Source organism: Anneissia japonica, unplaced genomic scaffold, assembly GCF_011630105.1.
Source record: "Anneissia japonica isolate Jap-2015-1 unplaced genomic scaffold, ASM1163010v1 scaffold2994_len2133135_cov197, whole genome shotgun sequence".
In the NCBI taxonomy this organism is placed as follows: domain Eukaryota; kingdom Metazoa; phylum Echinodermata; class Crinoidea; order Comatulida; family Comatulidae; genus Anneissia; species Anneissia japonica.
This window is the reverse complement of record NW_022728550.1, coordinates 46,431-71,441: the sequence shown is the minus strand read 5'-3', so window position 1 is coordinate 71,441 and position 25,011 is coordinate 46,431. Positions and strand designations below refer to the sequence as shown.

General features: G+C 33.2%; 1 protein-coding gene across 3 annotated transcripts in view; it reads left to right on the top strand.

Moving 5' to 3' along the window:
- The window catches only part of LOC117114339 (tensin-1-like), a 24,394-nt gene extending 4,586 nt beyond the window's left edge, over positions 1–19,808 (top strand). The window contains exons 7-19 of one of the 3 annotated variants that reach the window (XM_033257990.1): positions 216–251; positions 2,226–2,317; positions 2,643–2,824; positions 3,056–3,254; positions 7,723–8,938; positions 11,200–11,312; positions 13,416–13,493; positions 13,969–14,097; positions 14,400–14,573; positions 15,768–15,836; positions 16,222–16,390; positions 16,930–16,998; positions 17,528–19,808. In XM_033257990.1, the coding sequence (XP_033113881.1) occupies positions 216–251; positions 2,226–2,317; positions 2,643–2,824; positions 3,056–3,254; positions 7,723–8,938; positions 11,200–11,312; positions 13,416–13,493; positions 13,969–14,097; positions 14,400–14,573; positions 15,768–15,836; positions 16,222–16,390; positions 16,930–16,998; positions 17,528–17,726 (2,725 nt within the window). In that variant the 3' untranslated portion in view covers positions 17,727–19,808. Of the gene's footprint in view, positions 1–215; positions 252–1,157; positions 2,318–2,642; positions 2,825–3,055; positions 3,255–7,722; positions 8,939–11,199; positions 11,313–13,415; positions 13,494–13,968; positions 14,098–14,399; positions 14,574–15,767; positions 15,837–16,221; positions 16,391–16,929; positions 16,999–17,527 lie in introns of all 3 variants that reach the window. The other 2 variants (XM_033257991.1, XM_033257989.1) reach the window with 2 other exon arrangements.
- The last annotated feature ends 5,203 nt before the right edge of the window (positions 19,809–25,011 follow it).

Here is a 25,011-nt window from a genome sequence, read left to right as displayed (position 1 = left end):
AGTAGACATAATGCTGTATAATTGATTTTGCAATTACTTAGATTACTTATTGTCTTGTTTTAATATGTAGAAACATAATTAGTGTTAATGCTGTAGAATAGACCCCACCCCTGTGCTCCCCATGTTTCTGCAATGTATTGTCTGTTTTTATAATATAATCTAATTAAAAAAAACAAATTTGCTCAATAAATCATTTTGCTCCAATTACATAACAGCCTGGAAGCACTTCTTGATACGTTAAGTGTAGTCAGGTAACATACTCATGAATATTCAACAGCATGTTACCTTATTTTTGGTCATTTTAATATGAATATTTATTTGAATACAATTATTTGAGGTGTTTGCATGTTTTCTTGAAAGAAAGTTTTTCTTTCTGTAGAAATGTTTGCATGCCCACACTAACAATTTTTAAAATGGAACTCAAACTGTATAAAAAAAAACTGACTTAATATCAGTCTTGTTTTCATAAAAATTAGTATCTGATTGTCAAATTTTCAGTAGAAATCTTTCGCTAAGTTTTAGGAAAAATTTTTACATCAAATTCTGTTGATTTTTACACTGCTCTTGTCATTGATTGATTGTGTACAAGTTGATAGTTTGCTTGTAAAATTGTATTTGATCAATATTATTTTTTTGTATTAATGTCTGTCTGAGATGGTGATAACTTGTTTTGTCCATTCACTGTTTATTTTATCAAGAATTTAATTGATATTTTTTTAAGTTTTCTCACTGAATTTCTATATTGCTATAAAAATTCTGCAATTACTATAATGAAAAATTGAGATAGTTATTCAACAATTATTTTATATTTTTTGGAATGGTGCTCGAAATATTGCAGAAAGTCAAAAATTTGCACAAAGTGCTCAACTTGCACTAAAATAGTATTATAAATAGTACAGTAATAGTAATGTTAAATGATTAATTTAAAAACCATTTAAAATTTGCTCTTATTAGAATTCAAATGTTTTGAGAATGGGGATGTACCCGGTATACTTTTTTGCACAATGAGTATTTTTTAGATTGATAATGGCATTATGCAAATTTACAATCTATTTGTGTTGTTATTCTTAATTTTGTTGGTTATTTTGGTATTTTTTGTGATAAAAAACTAGTTTGTTTTCAATTTTATTATTTTATTTCTTTGTTGTCTGTTTCAGATCTTTGCATGCTAATGATTCGCCATCTGAGTTTGCAACTTTTCCACTGAATTCTTCATATACCTCTCTTCCCAACACTAACACTTCGCTTGATTCTATGCATGCCTCATCTAACCAGTCACTAATCCATCCACAACCTACTACATATTCAACGTTAAACGACCAACTCATGCGTGCCATTCCCAGTGCCGGACAAGAAGGTGTGGTAGTACGTTCCACCGAGCACAAAGTTAAAACCACTCTAAAATTCTATCCTTTAGATGAATATGATAAGTTGGTTAAGTCGGGCGAGATTCAGCCAGAAACTGATAATGTAGAAGTTATAAAGTATATTCCCCCAAAAGAAGATGAGAGTGTAGACACTGGACCAGACAAACCTGCACCCTCCTATAATTGGGTAATGAATCGAATCGGGAGTTTGAGAACTTTGAGCAAAGAGACAAATAATGCTTTGCAAAATGATTATTTAACCCAAAAATCCGCTTATCAATCACAACCAGATTTAAGAGGGTACACATATGAACCTACGACATCAGCATCACAAATTTCACTGTCTTTTACTCCGATTTCAAAAGGAACAACTTTTTCAAGAAGTGAGACAAATGTGGGACCAAATAATACTACAATTTTACGCCCAGAACCATGTATTTTTCCCAAAAGACCCTCGCATCCATTCCAGCATGAATCTTCACTTGGTAGCATGAATGACCTCCGAAGTGCACAGCACGTTAGCCCAGCTGGAGAGAACCCGAGAACGTATTACCAATCCACTCCAAACCTTTTGCATGATAACAAGACACTAATGCATGGATTGGACCTAACCAGCTCAAAATCGCTGAGTAGACTCGATGAGGAAGACACATTATATGCAGAGTCTGCACAGATATCATATGATCCCAGAACGGCTACTAACATGGCCAAGAACGAACATGCCGCATGTGGCTCATATAATACTGATATAACAAGCTTGAATAAAAGCATGAGTAATGTAGAGGAAGGCTATTATCAGGTGCCACGAAAGGTTCGTTTCAGCTCAGATTCAAACCTTCTTGGTGACTCTTTCTTTAGGGCGCCCTCGGTTGACGAACCAGATGCAAAGGCAGGTGAGCCAGTCCAGGAGCCTGTCATTAAACAAGGAACTGTAGCCAGTAGAGTTGCTGGTTAGTATTTAATTATTGTTTTTTCAAGTTTTTTGTAACATACATCAACAAGGAGCAGTTGTCCAGCCTCCAGCAAATGTATTGTTCCTTATGGTTCACAAATATCGCGAAATCTCCATATTGCTTAAAAACTTAACAAACACATCTCATTAGTACACAATGGAGACCAGTATTTTGACTGATTGGGCCATAAACCTTTAGGAATAGATAATTAAAAACTTTTTTAAAACTTGGGCAGCACACTTTATTATGGCTTGAATCAGTGATCTTTAATTATGTTAGATATAAAATAATATTGTTGATGATGATGTGTTTATCCTCCTAGATGCCCGTGCCAGAATTGATGAACTGGAGCGTTCAATGAGCCCCCCAGCTTTGGAACGTCAACCTCGTTCCCTACATCGAAGCAATAGTGCTGCAGGGTATGAGAACGGTAGTCAAAGTATTCGTTCACGAACACCGTCACCAGAACTCTGGATGAGGAACCCAGGTGGTCAACCACTGCAGGTGTGTCATCAATTAATTAATTCATTTATATTGTAAAGCAGTTCACTTGTTTTATTGTATATTATGAGATGCTGGCATCACATACCATCACAAGATAGAGTGCTCAGGATGTGTACATTTGCAACACATATTTGAGGATATATACTGTATAACCAATTAATACATGTCACCAATGCTTGAATAGAGTAAATATAAAACACAATTATTTTACATATTTAATTCTTTCTTTAGGAAACATATTATTGGAATCGTTCAGAGGGTTTGAAGTCTCCGGAGATAGAAGCTAGGAGGGAGAAGGAGAGGCTGATAGAATATGGACCAGGGTTTGATTCACCTCCTACACCTAGCTTTCCATTGGATCCTAAAACACCTTACGTTCATTTGGTCTCTACGCCCACGCCCCTTGCTTTCGTTGGACGAGGTCCTGAAGGTAATAATCTTTGTTATAATGTTTTTGGAATTTTTTAAGAGATTATTTTTTTCACAAGAGTTAATTGACATACCAAATTATCATTATTCTTAGATAATTAAATATTGGTTTTTAATTCAATTCAATTCAATACAAATTTATATTATTTAAAGATGCGGTTTACCAAAAAATTACTATGGTAATAAATTATATTTTTGTGGTCTGTTTATTTGTTATATTATTTAATGTATAACATAATAATATAAATACATTATTTTCATGTTTAATTAGAAGTGTAGTGTAAAGAATTCTAGTTAAGTTTATGGTAGTAAAAAAGAAATTATTTGACTTTTAAATTATTCATTTGGTTTCAGGGTAGAGTAGACAAAAATGCATTTCACCTTCTGTACAAAATTGAAATTTTTTTTTTAGTGATCAAATTTCAAATTCCTTTGAGTTATTGTAATAATAGGTCTGTGACATCACGCTAAGTTACCATGGCAGTGACCTTCATTAAGTTTTGGGGAGTTCCAAGTTAGCATTTCACGACCCTTGCAATGAAAACAAGTTAATTCATTGGTCCCTTTAGGGTATGTTGCATACCAAACCAACCACACAAAACCCACGCATGTTTCTGGCTTAACAACGTCATCTTCCTTATCAGTCCTGCTCGGTCATGCATGTAAATCTTGTTCCCATTTACCATAAAAGTAGTAGATCTGTAAAAGCAAAAAGTTTACAACAGGAATCAGACAGAGCATTCAACACAGCTGGAAGCGGGTAACCACTTTATTTTTCTCTCTCGGATGTCAACGTCTAAAGCTATTTTTAGTAGTTGATTTGATGTTCAAATAGAGGCATTTGCAACAGAAAACGGTCAGAAACACTTGTCTCTGCGAAAACAACCAATCTGTTAGATACTTGTGAAAGAATGTTTTAACAAATTCATGCTGCTGAATTATTTATCTGACAAAAGGTTTGTTAAGAATCCATATTAGATTTGTTTTTTAGATTATTAAAATTGACATTTAAAAATGATAGGTTTTTAATTTGACCAATTTCTCTCATGTTAGCTTAGTTAGAATTTAATACAGTAAATGTGTATTAACTTTATTTTTAATGCATCTTTATATTTAAACATGTGATGCTAGAAACCAATACCCCATATTTTACTACAGTATTTGCATAATATTTCCATTTCAACACTACTACGTAGTGTAAAGTGTAAGAATAGGTGAAAGAACACATCCTGCTGGGGCACTTCAAGGATTTGTTCTTTCACCTATTCTTTTTACACTAGTGATTATATCTGCAATGATAGAAAATGCTCAATGCATCAATATGCTGATGATACTGTAATACTGGGCTTTCTCACAGACACACCTAGTGGTTACCATGATGAAGTACGCAGATTTGTTAAATGGTGTGATCAATAAAGATCAATACAAATAAGATTAAGGAAATGATAATTGACTTTAGAAATCAGAAAGGTACAATTGAGCCTCTTAAAATTAAAGTCCTTGTTGAGCAAGTTGATCAATACCAGTATTTAGGAACCACAATTGACAATAGGTTGTCCTGGAAATTATGCTGAAAATACTGTCACTGAAAGCCAATCAGCGCCTACACTTTCTAAGAAAGTTTTTGAAGTTCAATGTCAATCATAACATTTTAGCACTCTTTTACAAAGCAGTTATACAGAGTGTCCTAATTTTTCACTTAATTTGCTACTATGGTAATGTTTTTAACTATAACAAGGACCAATTTGAACGAATTGTTGAAAAAAGCAAACGATGTATTAAGGGAGATATTGAACTAGATTCAGTAATGATAATTGTATGGAGCAGAAATTACATGCAATAATGAAGAATGAAGCAGACATTATGTGAATAATGAAGAATGAAGCAGACATTATGTACAATAATGAAGGATGAAATACAAACATTGCATTTACAACTAAATTTTAACAAAAGTGGCTTTAGTGCCAAAATCAAATACTTGCCGATACAGGAAGTCATTTATTCCAGATACAATATTCAATTTAAATTTTATAGCAAAACGTTAGAATTTTATCGTTTTAATCTGTGTTCAAATACTGGTCTGTCTCTGAGGTACACATAGTAAATTTTAAACAATTTTAGAACAGTGATTTTCATTGACTTTTTTAGTACTTTACTATTTTAACGTGTTAATATCTTAACATATTTCTCGTCAATGCAACATTGTGTTGTTTTGTAATTTTTCTTGTAATTTTAAACATTTTAAGTATATACAACTAATACAATAAAAGGCAAATATAAAATGTTTCAATACTATATGTTGCTAGGATTCTTTGTTCGAAACAAAACATGTGTAGTGAAAAGTAGGCCTACAGTGAATTTATGTCAAAGCATTTCGGATTACAAAATCTTAAATGCCCACTCTAAAAAAGATTCCCCAAAAAGCAGACTAAAAGTGGAAATAGTGCCCCTCTTTGAAGCAATAAGTGTTTGGGTAGTTACTGTGTGTTTTTGAAGAGTGGAGCGATGTGAGTTGGGATGGTGTGGTGGTTTAAGTAAATTAGGAACATATTTTGGGAGATTTATTTTACAGAAAGGGATTTGCAGTGGGCGAAGATATGCTGAGTGATCTTATATTTTCATCTACATTATTAATCATCGTCATCATTTAATACTATCATCATCATTATTATTATTGTTAACATTATTAATATTAAGGCTATTATTATTTCTGTGATCATTATAATCACCATTATCATTATTTATTAGCATCAGACAGTGAGCCAGACAGATAATAAAGAAACCTCAGACTAGGAAATGCTTGTTTGCTCAGACAACATTTCATTTGGTAGTCATTGTTTTTATTCTGATTCTGATAATGTATTTTGAGTATAAAGTTGTGTCTGTAATTTATTCATTGTAATTAAAACCACAGACAAAATGAAACAATATCGGATGGAATTCAGGAAATGCTTATTTACAGAAACAATTTTTTGTTAGACATCTGTGGCTGTTGTTTTACAATAATGTTTTAGGCATGGCCTGTGTCAATTGTTAAGAGGCTTAATTTAACGTAGCAAGTGATGTTTGGCTTAGAGCTAGATTTGTAAACATTATTTTCCATGAATTTTCGATCAGTGTCCCTTGAACTTGTGAGGACATGTGTGGGCAGCCTAAATGTTCCAGGCTTGGCCAACACTAATCCATTAATGAGCCCTGCAGCAATTGATGTTCAGCTTACTTAGTGTTGGATTTGTAAACACACAATTTTTCTGTGAATTTCTGATCATCGCACCTTGAACTTGCCAGGACAAGTTTGTTTTTATAATCAATGTGTTAAAGTGGATTTTTATTGGCAAAATGCTAAGCTTTTATCCATTAATATAATTAGTTTAGCAGAGTCAGGATGTGTATATATTACAATTAAAATCCAAATTTACTCAGTGTTCAGCCAACTACAACTCCAGTTGGATAACTTTTGTTAGCACAAAATGTAAATTAGTTTCTGTTAACACACTGTTTAGAATTTGTAGGATATATGCATTGTTGTTCAGGAAGTGTATTTGAATGTGAATCCAAATTTACTCCGTGTTCTGCTTAAACAGGAACTCCAGTTGGTTACCTTTTCTATGTAAGTTAATTTCTGTTAAGACATTATTTATAATTTGTAGGATATATGCATTCTTGATAAGGTATGTTTTTGGCGCTGATATTGCATTACGGTTTTGTTTGTCTCATGTTCATAGGAATATGTTTTGTTGAAACTAAGTTTGTGTGTGCATTATTATATTGTTATTTTGGGGTATTTTATCAAACCTGGTGGTACAACCATAGAGAAAATAGAACATTCTCTATGGTACAACATGGCATTTTACAGATAACAAGCTTCAGTCGTGCAGTAACCACAGATCTTATTTGTATGTAGGATCTGTGGTGTAACCACATATCCAATAGGACACAACTCCCTTGAGGCAAATTCCATAATGTTTCAGCATGGTTCCAGCTAGTAATAAACACATTCGTATTTACACCACCAGGTACCTCCTCAATCATCAATCAATTGCAAGATTTTTATTGTGCCAGAAATCCAAAATAAAAATTTCAGCAAAACAAAAGAAAGAGTGTATTAAATGACCATAAAGATAAAACCAGAAGAAAAGACAAGATAATTTTCAGGATGAATGGACAGAATCTTTTTACCCAAAATAGATTTTTTGAGTAGGAAATATCAAAATAGGTTAGAAGCCCAGAGATTTCTGCTGTGTCACATTAGTTTCCGCATGGTTTCTAGATTTCTTCTTGACTTTACTGCGACTTCCCGATGGCTGGGTCATATTTACCCAACAGCTTGGCAAATGCATTAAAAAATATCATGTTATAAAATGTTTCATAAAATTTTGTCATGCATCAATGAAAACCTTTGTATATTTTTCACTAGTGTATGATAGGCAACTATACTAATTGCTTATTGTGGCGATTATTTCTTTCAGATAAAGAAGTACAATATATACCACAACATATTAGTTTGAAGCAGACTACACTGCAACAGAATACTCCGCAGAAATTTACACAGCAAAGCCATACACCACAGCAAAGCCATACACCACAGCAAAGCCATACACCACAGCAAAACTCACCATTTATCATACCACATAAGCAAATTCTACAACAGGATACACCGCAACATTATATACAGCAACACGACACACCACAACTACATACAAAGCAACAGGACACACCACAACAAAACTCACCTCAGCAGTATAATCCTCATCAGCAAACACCACAACAGTTTACAAAGAAACAGGACACACCGCAAGAAAACATACCGCAGCAGTATACTCCGCAACAGTCCACTCCACAAACCACTCAAGATCGACAGCTGGAAATGAGTCCAAGTAAAATGAATGCACCAAACACCACAGAGGTCACTGTTTATAGAACCGTAGACAGGAATTATGTGCCACCGCAAGCTTCACATCAAACACGTCATTCACAAGATGCACTTAGGCAGCATTCTCCTGAACAAAAATCAGTTCATTTTGATATTGATGACTTTTTTGAAACCCGTCTTTCACAAGATGTGTCTCCAAAGTCAATAGCAAATGATGAAAATAGACGAAAGGAAATCGAAAAGGAACCACAAATCAGCCCAGTTCATGAGAAAATTGAAAAAAGTCGTGTACGCTTTGTAGAAGAGGGCAGTCCCAAACAATACCAAGATGAGAATCGAAATGAAAGTAACATGAAAGACTTGACTCTTTTGGATTCTGAACGTACAATTATTCCTACAAATCAACACCAGGTTGAAGTTCAGGTCCATCACACTCCACCACAGAGAGATCAGTCCCCAACAAGGGTAGCAGAGATGCCACATTCATTGCCATTTGGAGTACCCAGTACAGGTCCTTACCCTCAATATACCATATACAATGGTCCATCAACAACCATACATAATGGACAAACCTCGCCCTCTGGTTCACATGATGTCTCCCCAACTGCGCCTTTTGCATCTGTTGATTTGCCTCCTAGGAATTACTACCCAACTTTCAGTGATAGAAAGAGATCAAAAGCTGCAGCAGGTAAACCTAGCAACCATAAAACATTGCCAGAAAGTGAACAGCCAAGCAGTCTGCAGGGCGAGGTTGATATGAGTGGGTACAGAACAGTTTATGATAATCGTGGCAAACACGCCAAACCTGGAAGGTAAGTTCACAATAAAATAAATAGAAGCCTCACTCAAATTAAAGACACTCCAATTTTAAACCACAGGCAGCTGTAAATGAACATCTATTTTATATCTTCATAATAATATTTTTCTAATTATAAGAACAAAGCTGCCAAAAACTATAGACCTCTTTAAACAGTTTAATATTATTCTTTAATACATGTTTTATTTAGTTGCTGCCTTTGTCAGGCCTAATGTTTATTATATTATAATAGTAATTATAATGATATAATAATGATATTTTACTATATTATTATTATATTATTGTAGTATAATAATGGTGTTATTTTATTCACTGCACATGCCTCTGGAACTATTTACAAAGAAATCACAATATAAACTTTCCAAATGCATCAATTTTTTAAGCTGATTTTCTTAGATTATGTCCTCAGGCATTTAAATTTATATTTTAATAAGACTTGACCTTAATCACCCTAATCTGTATGTAGAGCATGGCATTAGCATACAACCATTTTGCCATTAAAAATAACTTGAAATCCAAACTTGGCAGCTTAAGTAAATTCCATTATTTACACATTCTTATTTCTACTTGAGAAAGCTCTCAAGTCAATTTGACTTGTTTGTCTCTGATAACTCAATCTTAATTCATAATCTTGTTTGTGAGGGTGCAAGACTATTTATGATATAGGAATTGTACATGCAGTATTATTGATAAAGAAATATTTTTTTTGGAAGAGCACATCCTTGTTTGGTGACAGTGGCTCTGCCGCTTTTGCTATTCCTTGGCGCTGTTTTCTTACCATGTTATTTTCTTTGAAAGTTGTTCTGTGTATTGTTTTTCCTCTTTTGTAATGTATTTTTGCATTTTTCACCAAAAGTAATACAATTTTAAAAATAAATAAATAAAATAAAATATTTTGCTATACTAACAAAGTAATACATTTAAATAATGAAATTTATTAATTAATACATGTTTTAATTATCTGTTAGCTGTTAAAACCTAATGTGTGATGACATATTAACATTTAAAATAAAGTATTCTTGTACAATATTTGATGTGTGTTCATGCACGGTTGTTTGAACAAGTTTGTGATTGGCTGCTTTTTTCATTGATGCGTTGAAAATGATTCACGGCGTACCTGGTACAATTGTATCAACACAGCTATCTATTATCAATCTGTAACAGAGATGGCCATGATATTTACCTTTTTATTTTTTTATAATTGCCTTAACAAAATTTCAAACGAGTGAGATGCAATTGAAAATATGTTATTGCAAGCTTCATTTTAGTGTGCTATCAAAAGTACAATTGTTAGAGTGAAATAACCTTTGGTATCACAATTCCTATTGGACCTACATAAGTTAAATTTACAAAAGCTCATACAGAACAAAGCTTATCTGTCATACAATGAAAGACTAATGGCTAGATTTAAGAGGTCGTATCCAGAATTTTCACCTTAACATATAATTCAATTAAATTCGCTATTTATATATGACCTGTCTCTTATACACATCTAGATGTGTATAAGAGACAGACCTGGTACAATTGTATCAACACAGCTATCTATTATCAATCTGTAACAGAGATGGCCATGATATTTACCTTTTTATTTTTTTATAATTGCCTTAACAAAATTTCAAACGAGTGAGATGCAATTGAAAATATGTTATTGCAAGCTTCATTTTAGTGTGCTATCAAAAGTACAATTTTTAGTGCCGAGGAGTCAAGATACAGTACTGCACTGTATTGTTTGCCTACATGATTATCAATGTATGGGATTTCTTGCCTGAAATTAGAAATATGTTATTGTTAACTACTGTATGTCTGTCTGTTAGAGTGAAATAACCTTTGGTATCACAATTCCTATTGGACCTACATAAGTTAAATTTACAAAAGCTCATACAGAACAAAGCTTATCTGTCATACAATGAAAGACTAATGGCTAGATTTAAGAGGTCGTATCCAGAATTTTCACCTTAACATATAATTCAATTAAATTCACGCACTTAACGAAATTCATCCAACTGACATTTCTGTTTTCCTCTGTATGAGTAGGGGCTGATTATCGTCTGCTCCAGGTTTTTGAGTCACTTTCCTGCTCACTTGCATACGAACATATCAAGAACTGAAAGTGTTCACAAAAGTGTTGAACAAGTTTAAAATTAACCGAGCCGTTCTCTCCACTATGTTAGCGTGACCACAGCTAACCAGAATATTGCATTCAAATTTTCTATTCCATTAATCTGGGAAAATGGTTTTTGTCATTTATGAAAATAGCCCAGCGTCTGTACGTAGTGGGTCATCGGTGAATGATTCAGGAAGGACAACGCCATCTAACTTCTACCTAAATGAACAGCCATCGCTTTCATCGAGCCAGACTTCTCTAGCAGGTATTTGCACTTCTCTATTCTTCATGTATAAAGTGCTCCTTTTATGTTTTTCAAAAGTAGCTTATGCCATTCAGAAAGAAGGAATTAGTCATATCTATTCAATTGAATTTAATCTTTTGTGCAGTTTTAACAAATGTATACAATTTATGGTAAGAAGTTCAAGTATTGAACTAAATATATTAGTAGTTTATTACTTTTATATTCATATTTAAATTTCTGGAGAAAGTATTTTTTTAAATCAACAAATTCCCATTCATGGTGATATAAAATTTATTCTAATTTCCTTTTTGCTACGAAAAGTTTATTATAAGAAGCAGGTACGATGATGGGCTTATTTATGTGTTGAATACTTACATACCATATTTGGGCATTTTTTTACAGTGCACGTACACTGTGGTCTAGGAATTCTCATGTTGATAATGTGTTCCATTGCTGACTCATCAGCATAATTGTTCCATTTGTAGCTTTAGGCAGTTTTTAATGAATTTGATATTATTGTTTATAACAAAAGGTATACATTTACAGCTTTAAAGTACTTTTTTTAAGTGATTTGTGGCAAATATGTTATAAGAATATATCCATTATTCTTCTTTTTTTTTTTTTATGTAGGAAGTTTCGGAAACTTAATTTAAGCTGTGTTTATTGATCTGTATTTTAAATGACATCAAATGAGCTATTAAATGTATCCAGATCCCGTAAACTTCCTAATAGTACTTCGTAATTGGTCTCTAGTACATTTATTATTTATTATCAATGAATACCATCCTTCCTATCGGAAGTTTTTAAAGTAATCATAGAACTATTTCAGCAAATTTTGCTTTGCGAAAGCTCCACTGCAAGAGACCTTCAGAAATTCAATGGTAATTTATTAGCAATTAGAACCCCTCTGAGAGGATAAAAACAAAATCATTCTACATCATTGAGGCCTTATCTCCCTATTGGGCAGCTATTTATATATGACTGGGTTTACGAGTAGCAATTTTCATAATATGAATTCCAGTGTTGACCAATAAATGCCCATAATTTTGTACCTACTACCTTTGCTTAAGAGGAGAGTTTTCTCTTTATATAAGAAATTGTTGTGTGTACTCTGGGGTTAAGATCTCTGGAATTGAGTTGGATTGAATAATTGAGTCAGGATTTTAAAGAAAAATATTTCAAGAAAATTAAGGAAAATGTAGGGTGATAGGTTTGGAATGTGTGGCATGATACAGGCAAATATTCAGAAGGTATCTATTTCATTGTCATTACCTAGAAAATGATCCCAAATAATTGTATAATTTACATAAATTTCTGGTATGGTTATTTTAATGTATTACTTAGGATTTTCCCTGTCTTTTATATTGTTATTTTTCATTCAGTTATCAAATATTTAATGTTTAAATTTTAATAATGTTCAAACTATCAAGTTGTCCATCATTTTTTTTGTAGAAATATATATTTAAATAAATTAACAAATCTATTGTATTCAAATTACCAATAAAGTGCGGTTGAATCTACAGAGAAGCAGAGAAAGAAAATTTGTATATGTCATAAATAATAATGTATTAGGAGATGAAATTTTTAAAGTATATCCTGTTTTGTAAGAGAATCATGCAAAAATTGACATCTAAATATCGCAACTTGTTATTACCCATCATCATAAAATGTTATATTTATTGTAGATAATTTGATATCATTTTCAAGACCCATGCACCTATTAAAAGCATCAGGTGGCACATTTCAATACAGGTGGTTGCTAAAACTTACAATCATACCCCGGCGTTAAACTGTTTCTTTTAGGTTTACCAAGCAGCATGTTGCAAAGTTGCATTCACCAGAAAGACATAAACTAATTTAGAAATTATGTTTCTAGGCTAAGAATTTAATGGTTGATTGGTAGGTGAGGGAGCATTGAATGTTAACCTCTATTGATAAATTTCAACTGTTAAATTTCCTTTGAACTAGATGTGGAGTTATTGATGCCAGGGTTTTTTTTTTGTAATAGATTTATAAGGGATATGCATGGCCAATTATTCTCTTAAATATCTGCATATCAAAGCACTGCGGTATTGATTATTAAAACATTAAGTTCATGCAAAGTATATCAATTTATATTTTCAGAGCCTGGTGTTGAGAATGTTCGATTTGTCAAAGATTTATCATCCTGGTGGTACAAGCCACATATCACACGAGATGATGGTAAGTTATAATTGAACCTAATGATCCACAACTGCTGGGTAACAGGGGATGTATGGACCAGTACACCGAGTTAACCCCTTACTCGCCTCGAAAGATGTACTGGGTTCTTTAAAGTGCACATGAGCCAATTGTGTACACTGGGCCTACAGTATAGTCCTTATCCGAGAAGATTTGTTCCAACACCAGAACCATAGGCGAGCGTGCCGTTTAACCCAGTGCAAGTATAATTCTGGCTGTAGGTTGTGGTGGCCCTGCCATACCGCTCAGCCATTCGACTCACCTTCCAATCACAATGTCATGGGTTTGATTATTTTTTACTATATTTCATAATTTTATATCTCTTGAATTGATGGATTAAAGCCAATATTTTAATCATGTGATTATTAGTTATCGTGATATTTTACGAATGATCAATTAGTGCATTATCTGACATATCCTGAATGACTAATAACTTTATCTACTCACTTTACCACAGCGATATCCATGTTGAAGGAAAAACAACCAGGTACGTTTGTGGTGCGTGATAGTAACTCATTCCCTGGTGCTTTTGGCTTAGCAGTAAAAGTAGCGACCCCACCTCCTAACGCTCCACAGCAGAGGAAAGGTGAGTTTTTGTCAAGTTGTTCATTTAGTTATGATTATAATATTAATTTCATTTTAATGGCTTTTATTTTAAAAATCTATAATCTCTTTTTTAATGTTTTGTTTTTTTACTATCCTATTCTAAAAAGAATTGTTCATTTCATTGATTTCAAGAAGGAAAATGAGAAAAAAAAATAATAACATTTATTTACATAGTGCATTTTCATATTTCTGTTTAATGTGCTTTACATAAAAAGATGATAACATAAAAGTGTTATAATTGAGAAATTTGGCATATTGACGATCAATTTATTTCCTTATTAGCTGGCGATCCTGTTTCTGAACTTGTACGCCACTTCCTCATCGAACCAAACTCACGTGGCGTGAAACTCAAAGGTTGCCAGAATGAGCCAATATTTGGCAGTCTTTCAGCACTTGTGTACCAGCATACAATGAAGCAACTTGCACTTCCTTGTAAACTTGTTTTGCCAGAAACCGGTATGTAATGAAATGTTTTAATGTCAAGCTTGTTTTTATGTAGTAGTTGCACTCCTCATTTTTGTCAGTAAGCGTATTTGAAATCAGTTCTTTATAGAGTACTACAGTGTTATGTCACGATACCACGTGATACTACTCTGTTGCTATCGTTACCAAATGAGTTCAACTGGACGCCATTTTCTCCACTGACAAACCATTGATCTCAATTTCTAACGTAATTAAGATGTTGTATCTTAGTTTTTCTTTGTAAATTTTTAATTGATGATTAAATGTGTGTTCGATAACTGATATAATGCGAGCTTTTGTGTTTTAGTACATTTTGATTGTAAAATATTAGATTTTAAAATGCCTATTCCAGAAAGCCTATGAAGTCATTCAGGCGTAATGAACAGTAACCAACGTCTGGTTGGCGACAGAGGGCGCCACCTGGCGTTGTGACGACAAGACTGTGGGACTCTATTGTATCAATACATAAAAAAGTTCTCACCTGAATTGATACTTTGCACACACACCCTCCCAAACCCACTCTCTCCACCAGCAGATATATCTTGTTCTGTCCCTGTATGAATTAATTTATATATTCATGAAAATCATTAATACACATACACTACTGTAACATGTCTCTTCACTATGCACTAGAAAGTGTAAAAGAAAAGTATTCAAATTACTTCAATGACTTTAATCTCTAATTATATCTTTCTTAACATCTGTTTGCTATAGGGATAGTTTGCTACTGTCGTAATTGCTCTTACCACAATCAGTTTGCTTTCTGTTGTGTTTAACACATTTTCTTTGGCCTGCTTCTATAAAAATAGCTAAGAATATTCATTTATCAGCTTAACTATATATAAGGATATAATTAATTACTTGTAATTGGATACTTATTCATTATGGTGACATTTTCACTAGTAATTAAATTAACTACTGAGTACCATGAAATTTAATATTAGTTTTCTTCATGTCTCTTCTCCTTTAAATTTCTTGTATAAAAGAAATGAAATATAGTAGGCCAACCAAAGTAGGCCTCTGTCCTGGGAACAACCACTGACAACAAGGGGAATTAAGTGAGATGACAGTGTTGGTATGTTACTCCAAAGGTTGCTAGATCAATTCTCACAGTAGATTATCTTTATTTTGCTCCATTTTTTATCTGTTGTATTTATAATTTATATTACTTGTATATTTTGAATTTAGATCCAGCAAATGTTCCAGGATCCGGTAGTGATGCCAACTCAAGAGCCAACCTTTTGGCCAAAGGAGCAGGTAAGAATTATATTATTTATTATTTTATTGAATTTTTAAAGATAATTTGGAGGGGAAAAACATTTGCTATATAGGTATGTGACTAATATATGACATATATACTACATACAAATTCAAATACATAGGTATTTAATGCAGACTGTCTCATCCAGTCAAAGGTATAGAGAACTCAGCATGTTTATATTATTTTCAAAACACTAATGGATGAAGGCCCGCTAACAAACCACTACTTTTAAAGCAATTCTCTCTATTAGACTCATACTTCTAAAAACTTATGTTCATTTTAAGCTTTACATTTACAAATTCAGAAATATGTTGAGTTTTATTATATTTATTTTTATATTATTATTATAAAAAATATATGTACTTGTAATTTTCATTTCAGCCTGCAATGTGTTGTATCTGCATTCATTTGACATGGAGTCTTTAACAGGATCAAGCGCTGTGAGTGAAGCCACAAATCGATTAACGGAACTCTCTACTAAACCGCCCTCAATCATTGTACATTTCAAAGTGTCCTCAAAGGGAATTACAGTGACAGATAATAACAGAAAGTAAGTTTTAAATCAGTGTTCCAATTTTTTCATGTGAAGCTTAAATAATAACTTGCCTTGAATAACATTTTAGTTACTGGTGTTAATTAATAATAATGTATTTTTGGCATATAAAATATTTTATGCTTTGTTGATGTTTTACCTTTTCATTGTAAAAATTGTATTTTTTGAGATCTTGATTCTTTAATTTTTGAAATCTTTTTCTGTATTACCTTAATTGTATATTGTTTAAAGTGGACTGTCTATTTTGTCATTGTAATTATTGTGCAGGACCATATATTAAAAACCGGCATTAACATCTGCCAGAAAATCTATCCTGGGTAAAGTTGTTATAAATTTTTTTTATAAATTAAAAAAAGTAAATAAATGGGGAAAAAAATGACATTACTTGTGCTTCAACCATTTTATCTCATTTATTCTCCTTCAGGTAATGGAATGTCACACTGATATAGCTAGTTTTATGCTTAAAATATTGGAAATTTATTTTGTTTTATTCTGTGCATTTTAATTTAATTTTAATTGATATCTGTATCTTCTAGACTGTTTTTCAGAAGACATTATCCAGTTGATTCTGTCCTTTTCTGTGGTTCTGATTCAGGCAGTAGAAGGTTTGTTATACTTCAAATGCTTGTGTTTAAATATATGCTTACTTAGGTTTACTTCAGATATTACTGGACACAGAATATAGTCCTCTATGTCCAGATCCAAATTTGCTGATTCTGGTATTTTGAATCTTGGCCTTGTGGTTTAAACTAACTTCAATTGCTTTTTTTCCATAAATTTACAATTGCTAAATTAACAATTATGCATAATAAACAAAAAGACAAGTAAAACAATCTTCTAAGTTTAATGATTAAGAAGAATAAATGTTTTTAGCAAGCACATCCAAATAAGTAAAGTTACTATGTTACTTAATAAAATGTTCTGATTATATCAATGGTTTATTGTTGATCTGTTTGAAATATTGTTTTTTTTGTAAAGATGTTTAGTATAGGAGAGCCACTTGATAGTGCTTGCACTTTTGGCAATCCTTAGGTAATGAACATCTTGTTTGTTGAATGTTTTGTCTTGTATTGCTTTTACCAGGATATTAAATAAATAAATTAAATTAAATGATTGTGATTCTTTTTTTTGCAGATGGCAAAGAGACGAAAGCAGCAAAGAAGCAGATGCTCGAATTTTTGGCTTTGTCAGTCGCAAACCCGGCAGCATAACCGACAATGTCTGCCACTTATTCGCAGAGTATGAAAAGGAACAACCAGCATCAGCTATTGTCAGTTTTGTAACAAAGGTTCTGATTGGTCAGGCCAGTAATACTTCTGTGAAATCGCCTTGATATGCAGAAATTGGAAAAAAGATAGTAACCGAGAATATTGACTATAGAAAAGAGAGAGCTAATTAGTAACTTATATGCTAATGAGTTATTCATAGCTTATGAATTATTCATAAGAAGGTGCTGAAATAAAGATGTAAAGGGCTATTGAGAATGACAAATAAAACAATTTTCTGACATCACACTGTGAATGTCATAGGAAATTATGAGAAGAAAATAAGTTTCCCTCCAAGGTTTAATTTTTTAGTTGAAGAGTCAGAATAAGAAGATTAAGTGGGAAAGTTATTTAAAAAAATATTTTGAAGAAAAAAGAAATTCAAAATGTGGAAAGGAAACCACAAGAAGTGCAGTAAGTGATGGAAAAGGATTTGTTAATTGGATAAAGTGTTATCTTTGATTTCAGTTTCCATTTTATCTGAGTTATTTCAGTTTTTGGCAAAATGTTTTAGGGCAAGTAGAAAACAATTGTTAGATTAACACTTTGTCTTTCAAATCTTTGACATGAGAGGGTTGCTTTTTGACTAATTTACGGTACCATACAAGACCAGCATTTTTCCTGATGCAAATGACATTCAGAGATCACTACATACTTGATGGTTTTGGAATCGTTATTTGTGAGTCCGCCATGTGATCGGTGCAGCCTTTGTTTGCATGTCAAGTCTAGCTATAATGTTATGTGGCAACCATGTGAATGTCTTGTTATAGGAGACGTAACAAAAGAAAAAAGGTACTGAAAAATCTTGATGAGGTTGTTAATCTAATTTTTTTTTTCTATCAGCCTTCAAAAATCAGTTATCACATGTAAAGTTCTGGTTATGCTAGACCCCAAAATAAAATATCAACAACTATTTAAGTATGTGATGTAAATACATGTGATGTATTCAGCAAATAGAGATAATCGCTTATTTTGCAAAGATCATTTAGTATATAATTGGCCGCATGAGGGCTATTTTCAGTAACATGCAATAGTGAATAAGATATACATAGTATTAATGCCTATCATGTTCTTATCCAAAGAGTTACCAACAGTTATAAGATAAAAAAAAATTATGACGTTTAATTAAGAAAATCGTAATTAATGTGTTGATGATTAATTAGAAATTACTTAAATATAGCATCATAATTGATAGAGAACCTTGCTTGTTGTTAGTGTCATTTGTTTATTTTAAATGAGGAGCTTATTATCTATATCTTATCTATTATAATATTATAATTACTAATAGTGTATTTAATTAGAAAATCTACCACTGTTAATAACATGTAATTCTAATTTATAATTCAATAATGATAGTTTTAATTGTATATATTTTTTTTTTTTGCTTTGTTTGCTTCTGAAATTAACAGATCTTTTTTTTATGTACAGTTTGTTAAAACTATATGAAAATATACATATATAAATATATATAAATGGTGTGTAATTTATTGTAAATGTAGTTTTTGTAGTATAACCATCATAACGTGTCTTAAGACAAAAAGTTATTGTTTTAGTTGTCATGACAACCAACAACTGGGTGGAAAGTATTCTCCAAGAAGTAATATTCATCATATATGAAATCTTGCTTTGATAATATCCCTACTAATGATATAATTTTGATATTTTGACTTAGTTCAACTGTTTAACTTAGTTTACAGCTGTTTAACTTCGTTTAATGTTTATTGAAATGTTAATATAATTTTAGATTGTGTCAGTTTGCTTTAAAGGTTTAAGAATAGGTCTTTTTAAAATAATTGGTATGACTAGCCTACAAGGTTTTTAAGTCATCAAATGTTAACAATTTTTGAGATGTATCAGATACATAAAAAGATACATAAATATTGTTTTGTTACTGTTATTATAATGAACAATGTTAATGTTGCATTATACCTATAAAGTGAAGATATATTTAATGCTACATATCAAGCATTTTATAGAGTATTCAGTCATTGATACATTTAAGACATTTAGATGCCCTCCTGCAAGCTCTACTTATTTGACATATACTGTATGTTACTTTGTAACAGTAAACCTATTAATAAGATTTTGTTTTAAAGGGTGCTTTTCCGTAATTTATTGTAAATAAACCAAACTTGTTTGTTCATACAAAATGTTTAAGTGTTCCTGAGCCAATTTTTTTGTTTGTTGAATTAAAAGTAATTTATTTATTCTTTCACAATAGACATGTAGACACGTCTTTCACGGTACGTCATGTACACGGTCTATTGCGATCATCAACTGGAAGTTTTTGACATACCAGACGCTCTAGGCAGAAATCCAATGGTGATAGAGCCTTTTTGCTGCACCTATCCTTTGGAACCAGTTACCAACTGACATAAGAGAAGCTACAAGTTTGGATATATTCAAGTCAAAGCTCAAGAAATTCCTGTTTTCTTGATTTGCTGACCTCTGACCCTGAAACCTTCACTTAGAAATTCCGGGATGGTGTCCGGCGGGGGATAGTTTAACCAATTATTTAAGTTAGTTTATTATAGCGTACTGTATGTAAGTGTGGTATAAGATTTTAGTGTCCAGGGTACGATGTTATAAACTGCATCCTGTCGGGTCGTCGGCCACTAATTCCAGCAACCCCATTTGGTGGTCTTAGCGGCCGCCGATGGGTGGGTGGATGGACACCTAGCAGCATATAAAAAAACAGCTGAATAAAGGGTGGATGAACTCCTCAAAGTCAACAGCCAACCATGCTTTAGTTTAAGGATTAGGTTTTAGTTTCATAAGATAACATCTACTTTTTTCAAAATGTCAAACTCCAAAGAGTTCAATCACCAAGCGCATAGATGCTTTTTCGCATTATGTGCTATACAAATCCAACTATTATTTGTTCTTTATTACATAATATAAAATTACAATGCACTTTTAACATTACAAAGTTAGTAGTGTTAATACTACTGCAGTTGTGGTGGCCTCACTCCATCTAGGTGTGGTGACCTTCGAGAAGAAAAACACACTTTCTTGGGGGAGGAAAAATATATTACTGTATATTTTTTACATACAGTATTAGTAGACTCTAAAATCTTCTTTTAAACCCCTAAATTGTCATAGTTTTCGGGAATACTCTCCCTGGATCACTTCCGAGAAATTTTGACACCAAATCCTGGCACCACCCCTGACTCCATTATGACAATGTGATTGTGTAACATTGTTGAGGTGCAGCAACCGACTGTGCCTTCTTGTTAATTGTATAATCTTTATGCACCTTCTTGTTAAACTTTTGTACTGCATGTTTTATTTAATATTTTTGTCATCTGCCAAGCAATACGATTTTCTGGATTTTTATATGGACAAATAAAAAATCTTGAAGCTTGAATCTTGGACCTGGTGAGGCAAGTCCATAACTTTAATTGGAGATTATGGCACATAGGGGAGACCAATGAGCAATCCTGAAAGGCTAATGCGATGGCATAGCACTCTGGTATTCAAACTTTTTAATACAGAAACCCTGAGCAACCCTATAATCCAGAGACATGCCTTGGTGGGGTTAAGGTGGGTAAGGAAGGAAAAATTAGAACCCCCCCCCCCCCTTTTTAAAATATCCTGCCTGCAGGCCTGTTTATTATAAGAATTAGATGAGTCAGTGTCAAGTCACAGAAAATGAGTATTAAAAATATCAGGACTAATATGTGACTCAGAGGGTTACCACCATCCTCTATCAACAAACAATTTTACATGGATTTAAATCAAATTTATATTATCAAAGTCCATTTTCCTGCTCTTCCTTGATAAAAACAAACTTAAGTATTTATATCAAGTTGAAATTCTCAATAAATTTTTACATTATTGATAAATGACACAGGCTCCACACTTGTTTGGGTCAAACAATAGTAAACATTTATACACAACTTGGTTGAAGAGCCCCAATTTATTATGTGTGACAATAAAATCATTCATGCAGAAATGTCATTTCTCCTTATCAAATTGTCAAATATCAATACCAAATGCTATTTACTCTGCGACATCTGCAAAACAGCGCTCCTAGGTACCGATAATTTCCATAACAGAGGGCACACCTTGCCAAGTAAAATGCGACAACTATGCTAACGTCAGTCACCGGGAAGTATTCTAAGAAAGCAGATTGAAGATACCGGTGAGGAAATATATATTTGTTTGTTAAAACTGGCACTGGCAAAACCAGTCGTTTGTCAGAAATATTCAATATTGGGTTTGAATTTTTAGAATAGGCATAATTCTTCTTTAAAATCGTGTTTATTTGATGGAAATTGGTTGAGTATTTATTCATTGGATATCCGCCATGTAGTAGGTTTGATAAACAGCTTCCAAAACAAATATTTTATTATTAAGATTTGTATTTTTAAAATAATATCCTTTTCAGTTAAATTTATTGATTGATATTTTGCAGAAATGTTCTTTGATACACCGTCTTATGAAATGGAAAAACTTGAAAATGTTCCAAATTCTAATTCATTTTGGGTTCTTCTGCAAAATTAGAAATTGTGACAAACGGCGGGTTTTGCCAGAGCCAGTAAACCTTTTTAAAATAATAATTAACGACTTGTCTAATCGGGCGTCACAGCTGAAAGTCCGTACGCAGGGGGTGTGACGGGTGCGTACTCACCCTCCCACCAAATTACCAAAAAAGGCCCACATTTTCTATGGTAGAAAATTCAAGACACACTCGCACATTCCAGAAATCCATCCACCAAAACTCCTTGACCAATCAGAGCCGTTTTCAACTAGGACTGCCTCTAATTTGTCATACAAGCAAGGCCTTTTAACTGTATAAGCTTTTGGAAGCCACGGATATTTGATGAATTATGGCGAATTTTTATTACTTTTTTGATAGGCATCGAGTTACTATAATGGCTTCATGTAGGCCTACACTATGCTTTCTAATGTTGAAATCAGCTTCCAAAACCAAAACATTTTGAATAAAGCAAGAAACCAAGAGTATGCAATGTAACCATCTAATTTATTTTCAAATCCTCATTCTTGAAAGTGAAATTCTATATTTTGAAAATTTTGCATGAAATCTGTCAACCACGCTGTCATGGTCGAGGTTGCTTCACCTACCACGATGTATTCCAACCATCATGAGGCTATCTAAATGAGCATTGTCATAACAGAACGCAAATGCTATGCGCTATGCTTCCCCTCTGGCGCCACCACTGACAAATTCATCTTTCTATAAGTTTAACTAAAATTATCTTTATTCTCGTTAAAGTCTGTGAGTGCTATTGCTAGTCATCTAGAGGTGCCATAATCATAAAGTTTCTTACCTCAGCCCCAACCATGGTGGGACTGAGGTATTACATTCCCAGTGGCAGATTCAAGTAGGCGAGCCGGTCAGTTTGGATATATTCAAGTCAAAGCTCAAGAAATTCATGTTTTCTTGATTTGCTTACCTCTTACCCTGAAACCTTCACTTAGAAATTCCGGGATGGTGTCTGGCAGGGGATAGTTTAACCAATTATTTAAGTTAGTTTATTTTAGCGTATGTAAGTGTGGTATAATATTTTAGTGTCCAGGGTACGATGCTATAAACTGCATCCTGTCGGGTCGTCAGCGACCAATTCCGGCAACCCCATTTGGTGGTCTTAGCGGCCGCCGATGGGAGGGTGGATGGACACCTAGCAGCATGTAAAAAAATAGCTGAACAAAGGGCGGATGAACTCCTCAGAGCCAACAGCTAACCATGATTTAGTTTAAGGAGTAGGTTTTTTTTTTCAGGATAACATCAACTTTTTTTCAAAATCAAAGAGCTCAATCACCAAGCGCATAGAGGCTTTTTCGCATTATGCAATGTATACAAATCCAATTATTATTTATATTACATGATACAAAATTACAATGCACTTTTAACATTACAAAGTTGGTAGTGTTAATACTACTGTGGTTGTGGTGGCCACACTCCATCACGGTGTGGTGCCCCTCGAGGAGAAAAACACACTTTCTTGGGGGAGGCGAAAAACATATATAGTATTAGTAGACTCTAAAATCGTTTAAATAAGTCTTTTAAACCCCTAAATTGTCATAGTTTTCTTGAATACTCTCCCTGGATCACTTCCGAGAAATTTTGACACCAAATCCTGGCACCACCCCCGACTCCATTATGACAATGTGATTGTGTAACCTTGTCGAGGTGCAGCGCATAACCGACTGTGCCTTCTTGTTAATTGTATAATCTTTATGCACCTTCTTGTTAAACTTTTGTACTGCATGTATTAATTTTATATTTTTGTCATCTGCCAAGCAATACGATTTTCTGTATTTTAATATGGACAAATAAAAAATCTTGAAGCTTGAATCTTGGACCTGGTAAGGCAGGTCTGTAACTTTTATTGGAGATTATGGCACATAGGAAAGACCAATGAGCAATCCTGAAAGGCTAATGCGATTGCATAGCACTCTGGTATTCAAACTTTTTAAAACCCTGGGAAACCTTATAATCCAAAGACATGCTGCCTCGGCGACCCAGCCGTGGGTAAGGAAGGAAAAATTAGAACCCCCCCCCCTTTTTTTTTTAATCCTGCCTGCAGGCTTGTTTACTATAAGAATTAGATGAGTTAGTGTCAAGTTGCTAATGTGGGACTAATCAGAGGGTTAACATCATCCTCATCAACAATCAATTTTACATGGATTAAAATCAAATTTATATCATCAAAGTGCATTTCCCTGCTTTTCCTTGATAAAAACAAACTTAAGTATTTATATCAAGTTAAAATTTTCAATCGATTTTTGCATTATTGATAAATAACACGGTCTCCACACTTGTTTGGGTCAAACAATAGCAAACATTTAAACATAACTTGAGCTCCAATCCATTATTTGTATTCCCTTGATGTCACATCCAGCCGCCGTGTGGCGATGTTTATCGTTGAGTTGAGAATATAAATATGTCGTCAAGCAGACATCCATTGAGTTACTACAATCTGGTTTCCGGGTCTTTCATTATATTTGTTATTTTAACAAACAACAGTGACAATAAAATTATTCATGTATTAAAGCATTGATTGGTCCTTATAAGTTGTCAAATGAAAATACCAAATGCTATGTGCTCTGCGAAATGTAGACTGCAAAACAGTGCTCCCAGGTATCGACAATAGACCTTTCCGGGCTGTCAATCAAACTTCCAAGTAACCAATCAGAACAAGGCATATACGCGCTGTTTACAAACACGTTTTCCACACAGACACACACGAGTTACGAGCAGGGTTGCCATTTGGCCTTTTTGACGGCCAGATTCCTCAAATCTGGCCGTATAAAAATTTGTCTGGCCGTAGCATTTGAAAAGTCACGGCCAAACTATATTTGGCCGAATTTTTGAAAAGTTTACAT